The 8572-nt window shown below is 36.7% G+C and overlaps 2 protein-coding genes across 6 annotated transcripts in view; one reads left to right on the forward strand and one right to left on the reverse strand.

Moving 5' to 3' along the window:
• The window catches only part of RAB3GAP1 (RAB3 GTPase activating protein catalytic subunit 1), a 126498-nt gene that overhangs the window by 89188 nt on the left and 28738 nt on the right, over positions 1–8572 (forward strand). For all 3 annotated transcript variants that reach the window (XM_024122184.3, XM_024122185.3, XM_028477389.2), the window contains 3 exons: positions 523–695; positions 1940–1994; positions 2818–3189. In XM_024122184.3, coding sequence (XP_023977952.1) covers positions 523–695; positions 1940–1994; positions 2818–3189 — 600 coding nt within the window. The remainder of the gene's footprint in view (positions 1–522; positions 696–1939; positions 1995–2817; positions 3190–8572) is intronic.
• Positions 1–8572, reverse strand: part of ZRANB3 (zinc finger RANBP2-type containing 3) — a 374344-nt gene that overhangs the window by 32868 nt on the left and 332904 nt on the right. The gene's annotated exons all lie outside the window — the stretch shown is intronic.

Genomic DNA, 8572 nt, shown 5'->3' on the forward strand with positions numbered 1-8572 from the left:
AAATGAAGTAAAATTTTCATGTTTTCCTCTTTCAAGTCTTTGATAAATTGAGAAATGAGAGTTTAAATGACAGGTGTGCAGATATATCAAATTGTTAACAGTAGTTATTTTGGGGAAGTGATTTCATGAACTGAGGAGGAAAAGCCGGCTTTACATTTTCAGTTTATACAGTTCTGATTTTATGTTTTTGATTTTGACAAGTGTATACTCATTTGTAATTAAAAGATTTTTATAACAACACATGAAATTTGGATTATATCTTAAAGATACCACAGAAGAAATTGAAAGCTATAAATTTAGGCTCACTAAACTATAGCTTCACTTTTTGATACTTATAGACATCTTGAAAACATAGAGCTACCTAAGAACAACTTAGGCAATAATGTATTAGACATTTGATAAAAGCCGGTTTGGTAGGATAGATTAATTTCAGTATTAAAATCTCTATCTACACAGTTTCTGATTATACATGTAAATATGTTGTTAACAAGTTTTGCTTTATTTCTGTTTTGTTAAATTTAGAATCTCTACAATCAGTTCAAATCTGCACCATCTGATAGTTTAACATACAAATTGGCTTTGTGTCTTTGTATGATCAATTTCTACCATGGAGGACTGAAAGGAGTGGCACATCTCTGGCAGGAATTTGTTCTTGAAATGCGTTTCAGATGGGAGAACAACTTTCTGATTCCCGGGTAATAATTTGTTTCCAGCTTTAGAGATAGGATTTTTGTTCGTAAAATTTGACTTTTGACCCATTAATTCTCCTCTTCTAAGAAATCTGCCCTAAGAAAGTGGTAAGAAACTTAGGACACGATTTCTGTTCAGAGGTATTCACTGCAGCAAATTTATAATAGGAAAAAAAAGTTAAACAACCTAAATATCAAACATTAAAGAATGGTTAAATAAATCATGATATGTCTCTATAATGGAAAGTTTTTTTTTTTCCAAGAATCTCTAATAACATAGAAAGTGATCACAGTATTTGTAGTAAAGTAGAATATAGTGTTATGTATACAGAGTGCTTTCAACTATGCTTTCAATTATGCTGATAGAGAATATTGAAAAATATGTAGAATATATATAGAAATATGTATAGAAAAATAATTGGAAAGAAATACAACCAGATGTTAACAGTAGTTTTTCCAGGTGTGAATTATGTTTTTATTTTGCTCTTTATACATTTGTGTATACATTTCTGTTCTAAATCTTCTGTCATGAACATACATTTTTATAGTTGGAGGGAAAAAATATCTTTAAAGTTCATAAGTTCAGGTATTAGACATTACCTATAATTTTTTGTTATAATTTATATTGACATTTCATTTGAAGAGTTTAGTTAGCATATATGTTGGTACTGCATAGGTTACTGCCCATTTACCTGTGCTACTCAAACTAAGGGAGGAGAGTCATGATATAAGTAATATAAAGTGGTATTTGATCCAAAAATGTTTACTCTTCGGTCATTTGCCAGCCTCTGCTTAGCTGGATTCTCTCTTGGCTGATTACTGGGAACCTAGTGATTTAGCCTAGGGGCAGTCCAGGCTCCCTTTAGCAGAAGAGAGGTGGAGATCAATGGATTTTATATTGAGAATCCACCATAATGATTGAGAAATGAATATATAGTATAATCTCTTTTGTAAGGCATGAAATACTACATGCTAGCTACTTCCTAGGGTGAATTTCTAGGCTTTAAAATTTTTTTCAAGTTTCTGTTAGCTTGAGAGCTATTACTAGTTTGCTGTTACTGTTGGTGAATTGTGGACTAGGGGGATAAAATAAATTTTGATCTTTTAATTTTATTTGGTCCATCTCAGTTGCCTTATCTATAGAAACCTAGTTTTGATTTATCAATGTGGCTAAAATGTATGGTAGTATAAATATATGAATATCTGAAGCAATTTTACTAAGCTGTTTTTCCCACTACTTTATTTGATAGATTAGCAAGTGGACCCCCAGATCTAAGATGTTGTTTACTGCATCAGAAACTACAGGTAAAGATTTCCCAGTGACAGTATATAAATGTGGTCTTGGTTCAATCAGAGCTTATTCTGATATTAAATGTGATAATGGGTTATAGGCTATTCTCATTGTGGTGCTGTAGGTTACTTAAGTCATTGTCATTCACAACAAGGTCCAGGGAAAGGGTGGAGAATGAAAATAAAATATTCAAGTAGTGGATAGATTTTTATTTCACAGTAACTGTCACCGGCGGAAAGGCAATTTCCTCAGTCCTTGTCCTCTCGAAGGAAAAACTTCAGTCGAGAGACACAGAGCAGTTTTAAGCAGCAGAAGTTTTATTAAGCAAAGCGGAAGTACACTCCTGAGAAAGGATGAGAGCGGGCTGTCTGGAAACCAGAAGGCATCCTGCAGTGGGGATAGGGTTGGCTTTTCAGGTGGAAATTCCCTTCATGTGTCATTTGACTGACAAGTTTATTGACAGCTTTAGGTTACGTAACTTTTCTCCTTGTACGCAGGCACTTAACGCATAAGCACCCAAGTGAAACCCATGGGCGTGGGGGGAAAACTGTAGTGCTCATTTATTACAAATACGGCAAAATGAGCCCTGGGTTACTTTGAATCACCTTTTAGGTCTTGGTGCTCCTGCACCAACCTATGCTGGTGGGTTTTATTTAGCTTGGTCGTAATAAGACTGGAAGCTTAACGGTCCTTGACCACAAAAGGGAGGATCTCTGGGCGTGTTCTGATCACCGGTGTCCAGGTGGGGGAGAGAAGGATGACCCTGTCCAGAATGGGGCGGGGACCTGCTCATATCTGAATAACTGCCTAACAATTCAAATATGAATGTTTTTTCAGATGTTGAATTGTTGTATTGAAAGAAAGAAGGCACGTGATGAGGGGAGAAAGACAAGTCCTTCAGATAATGTAACTAATACATATTCAGGGGATGCTGGAAAATCTGGAGACCATCTGGGGCCAGACAATCTAAAAGATATGGATAAGGAAAAGGGAGAGGTGGGAAAATCATGGGATTCTTGGAGTGACAGTGAGGAAGAATTTTTTGAATGCCTAAGTGATACTGAAGAACTTAAGGGAAATGGACAAGAGAGTGGCAAGAAAGGAGGACCTAAGGAGATGGCAAGTTTAAAGCCAGAAGGACGACTCCATCAGCATGGGAAACTTACACTGCTACATAATGGAGAACCTCTCTATATTCCAGTGACCCAGGTAGGACACGGACTGGTTCTTTAAGTTTTATTTTTTGTTGTTTATATAACTTTATCCTAGTAAGAGATGATTGCTTTGGGTAGAGGCAATTCTTTAAACAGTTCCGTGTTCAAAGATCTATAAATTTGACTATTGGGGCTTTTAGGTCTACTATTTGTATAACTGAGAAATGTTTTGAAGTTTCAGTAGGTAGTAGCTCATCATGTATAAGGTGATCTATTAGTTCATCTTAAACTTAGTGGTGGGTACTCAGGTGTTTAAAAAAACAAAATCCAAAAATATTGGAAGAACAAAAGTAAAAATTCTTTAATTATATAATTAGTTTTTATCTGTTCTGATATGCAGTTTGAATCCATTTTATACCATTAGGAAGTAGAATAGCAACAACTCAAAACCTAAGGAAGAGCAATAGTTTTTGTTGGGTTTTTTTGCATAGGTAAAAAGTGAATACATTTTATTGTGAAAAACTCAATCTAGAAAAAGTAAAAGCCACCGCCCACTAATTCCAATTCTCATCTGTAGAAGTAACCACTATTATTGGTTTGGGTTATAATTTCTTACACCTGTTTCTATGCTTTGATGTATATATGTGTATGCATATGATACATAGTTTTCTGGATTTTTAAAAATGTGTGCATTGGTGTGTAGTTTTTTAACCTAATGTGTCTTGAAGATCTCTTCATGTCATTACATGTAGATCTACTTCATCTCTTTAATTGCTGTGTAATATTCCACGGCATGGAAGAGCGATAAGCTTATTGAACCATTACCCTCTTAATGTACAATATATGTTATTTGCAGCTTATTGCTATTACACTGCTACAGTAATGTAGCAGATTCTTGTAGTTTTTCATATATTATCTGTTCACATATAAGTGTTTCTCAAAGGAAGAAATGAGAAATGGAATTTCTAGAAAAACAGATATATAAGCTATAAAATTCCTCTTCAAAAGGGCTGCACCTATTTTATACCTTGTCATTGATGAATATAGGAGTAAGGGAATAACATTCTCTCCCCAACTTTTCTTTCACACTTTTTTCCTCCATAAATATGTATTGAGTGTCTAATATATGCCAGCCACTGTCCTAGACCTTAGGATTTTAGTAGCAAACTATATAGTAAGGTTCTTGCACTCACGTTACTTGTATTCATATTTAATTTTTTTTAATTGACATTACCAGTCAAAAAAATTTTTGCCAATATGACGGGCAAAAGTGGTATCTCAGTGTTCTAGATTGTAGTTCCCTGATTTTTGATGAACCTAAGTGTCTTCTAATATGTTTATGCCATCCTTTCCTGTGAATTGCATTCTATTTTCCTTTTAGGTTGCTGTCCTATTCTTATTGATTTATATGAGTCCTTCATATATTAGATATAAATCCTATGTTATATACATTATGTATGTTTTCTATTTTAAAAACATTTGTGTACTTATCTATTGAGTTAACAAATTATAACTAAATAAAGTGCACAAATCTTAAGTGTACAGCTTGGTGAGTTTTTTCATATTTAAAAACCCATGTAGGGCTTCCCTGGTGGCGCAGTGGTTGGGAGTCCGCCTGCCGATGCAGGGGACGCTGGTTCGTGCCCCGGTCTGGGAAGATCCCACATGCCGCGGAGTGTCTAGGCCCGTGAGCCGTGGCCGCTGAGCCTGCGGTCCGGAGCCTGCGCGTCCGGAGCCTGTGCTCCGCAACGGGAGAGGCCACAACAGTGAGAGGCCCGCGTACCGCAAAAACAAAAAAAAAAAAAAGAAACCATGTAAAACTAATAGAATGTTATATGTCAATTATATCTCAATAAAAAAATTAACTCAGAAAAATTAAAAAAAAATAAAAATAAAAACTCATGTAACTACCACCCATATCAAGATATAGAAAATTCTCGTCATCCTAGAACAGCAATAATCAGTAGAACTTTCTGTGAAGATGGACACGTATATTTTCTATCTGTGTTCTCTAGTACTATAGCCATTATCTATATGTAGCTATTTAGTGCTTGAAATGTGGCTAGTGCAACTAAGGAACTGAATTTTTTTGTTTGTTTGTTTGTTTTTGCGGTACGCGGGCCTCTCACCGTTGTGGCCTCTCCCGTTGTGGAGCACAGGCTCCGGACGCGCAGGCTCAGCGGCCATGGCTCACGGGCCCAGCCGCTCCGCGGCATGTGGGATCTTCCCGGACCAGGGCATGAACTCGTGTCCCCTGCATCGGCAGGCGGACTCTCAACCACTGCACCACCAGGGAAGCCCCACAGGCTCCGGACGCGCAGGCTCAGCGGCCATGGCTCACGGGCCCAGCCACTCCGCATCATGTGGGATCCTCCCGGACCAGGGCATGAACCCACGTCCCCTGCATCGGCAGGCAGACTCTCTACCATTACGCCACCAGGGAAGCCCTTTTTTTTTTTTTTTTTTTTGCCTTGAATTTTTAATTTAAATTTTAAAAATTTAAATAGGCAGATGTATTGAGTACTCCCCTCCAGGTAACTCTTTTTTCTAACTTACATCAGCATAGGTTAGTTTTGTCAATTTTTGAATATCATAAATGTAGTCATATTTTGCTTGCTCTTTTGTGTATGAATGGAATTATGTACTCTTGTGTTGTGCTTTTTTATTTAACAACCATCTGTGAGATTCATCTGTGTCATTATATGAATCAGTATTTGTGCATATTTTATTACTTTATAGTGTTCTGTTATATGAATATGCCACTCAGTTCTTATATTGCTTATCCATTCACCTGCTGATGCAATTTGAGTTGTTTACAGTTTGAGCTATTATAAACAAATGAAAATTCTTGCGTGTCTTTTGGTGAACATACTCATTTTCTTTTGGATATATTCTTAAGAGTAGAATTGTTGGGCCATGTGGTAGCAATATGTTTGAGCTTCAGTAGATATTGCTAAACAGTCTCCCAAAGTGGTTGAACTAATTTACATTCCCTCCAACAATCCATAATAATTGTGGTTTATTCCACATAATCTCTTATATTTGGTGTGTCAGGGGTCCCAACACCACTCCCAGGTTTGGTGATTTGCTTGGAGGACTCACAGGACTCAGTATATAGTCATGCTCACAGCTGTAACTTAATAGAGCAAAGGGACACAGAGCAAAATCAGTGAAAGGAAATGGCACATGGGACAAAGCTCAGAAGGATATCAAGCACAAGCTTCCAAGAGTCTCCTCGCAGTACAGTCACACAAGATGCACTTAACTCCACAACTGATCGTGACCACATGTGAAATGTTATCTACTAGGGAAACTTGTCAGAGGCTCAGTGCTCAGGGTTTTTTTTACTGGGACCTGGTCACAAATCATCCTCTGCCTAGCATGTGCCAAAATTCCAGACTCCCAGAAGGAAAGCAGGTATTCAGCATAAACCATACTGTTTGCACAAAGAGTTTACGCATAGTGAACCATTTTTATCAGTTCTGAGTATGGTGGGACTCTGCCAGAATCCAGGTTCCCAGAAGCCAGGCGAGGGCCAACTTTGCAAACAGGCCTTTCTGAGGATGATAGTCTAAGGCCTGCTATGTTAACTCTTCTCTGCACACTTGATAATTTCAATCATTTTAATTTTTGCCTTTCTGAGGGGTATGTAGTAGTATCTCATGTTTTCACATTTCCCTGATGAATAATGACACTGAACACATTTTCATATATTTGTGCCCATTTGGATATTTTCTTGGTCAAGTGCCTGTTCAAGACCTTTACTTATTTTTTCAAAATTAGTCATCTTTTCCCCTATTGCTTTGTAGGAATTCTTCATATATTCTGGATATGAGTTCTGAGGTGTATATATCTGTATCTGTCTATCTATCTATCTATAACAAATAATTTCTCCTAGTTGGTGGCTTGCCTGTTCACTTTCTTAATGATGCCTTTTGTTGAATAGGCATTTTTAATTTTAATAAGGTCTGATCTACCAGTATTTTTCTTATGTGGATACTGCTTTTGTCTCCTGTTAAGAAATTCACTACCCCAAGGTTCTGGAGATATTCTCTTGTGTTTTCTTCTGGGAGCTTTATGGTTTTACCTATCACATTTATGTTTGTGATCCACCTCAAATTGACTGTGTTTGGTGTGTGGAAGAGATTAAGATTCTCTTTCTTCTGTAAGGGTGTACAGTTGTGTTCCAACACCATTATTCAGAAGACCTACCTTTTCCTACGGAGTGGCAGTGACATCTTTGTTGTAAATCAAGTGATTGTATGTGTGTTGGTCTCTTTCTGGACTATTTATTCTGTTAGTCTCTTTGTTTATCCTTGTGCCAGTAATGTACTGTCCTTATTACTATAGTTTTGTAAAAATCTTTCTATCTTGTAGTTTAAATCTTCTAACTTTGTTCTTCAAGATTATCTTGACTCTTCCTTTTTATGTAAATTTGAGAAACTGTCAGTTTCCACACATAAAATAATCCTGCTGGGATTTTAATTCATATTGTATCAAATTAGATTTAGAATTAGCATTGCATTGCATTGGAGAGAATTGATATCTTAACAGTATTGAGTCTCGTGACCATGAAATGTCTTTCATTTTATTGAATGTTCCTTTTACTTTCCCTTATCAGTGTTTTTTAGTTTTTAATGTAGCGGTTTTGCATATCTTTTATTAGATTTATGTCAAAGTATAATATTTGTAATTTTTCAGATATTGTAAATGGTATTTTTAAATTTCATTTAAAAACATTTTCCCTGAAATGTAGAAATGGTTTATTACTGTATATTGACCTTGAATCTAACAATCTTATTACATTCACTTATTGTTTCTAGTATATTTGGAGTTTTCTCTACACACAGTCATGTTATCTGTTAATAGACAATTGGAATTATGATTTTCTGGCCTGTACACTTTTTAATTCTTTTTCATTTCTTATTGTACTGGCTAGGACCTCAGGTACAGTGTTGAACAGTGGACATCCTCCTCTTGTTCCTAATCTCAGAAGGAAAGCATGTGATAATCTTTGAGTGTATCTGGTATAGGTATCATTTATCATATGAAGGAAATTTTGTCCTATCCCTAGTTTCTGAGAGTTTTTATCATGATCAGGTATTGTATTTTATCAAATGTTTGTCCTGCATATTTAGGTAATCATAAGATAATTGTGAGTTCTAAATGAAATAGTGAGTTTTAAATATGATGAGTGAATGATACCATGTCTAGTCCAAAATAAGTACTCAATTTTTGGCTTTTTTTTTTTTTTTTGTGGTATGCGGGCCTCTCACTGTTGTGGCCTCTCCCGTTGCGGAGCACAGGCTCCGGACACACAGGCTTAGTGGCCATGGCTCACGGGCCCAGCCGCTCTGCGGCATGTGGGATCCTCCCAGACCGGGGCGTGAACCCAGTTCCCCTGCATCGGCAGGCGGACGTGCAACCACTGCGCCACC

The sequence above is a fragment of the Physeter macrocephalus genome, chromosome 2 (assembly GCF_002837175.3).
Source record: "Physeter macrocephalus isolate SW-GA chromosome 2, ASM283717v5, whole genome shotgun sequence".
Classification (NCBI taxonomy): Eukaryota; Metazoa; Chordata; class Mammalia; order Artiodactyla; family Physeteridae; genus Physeter; species Physeter macrocephalus.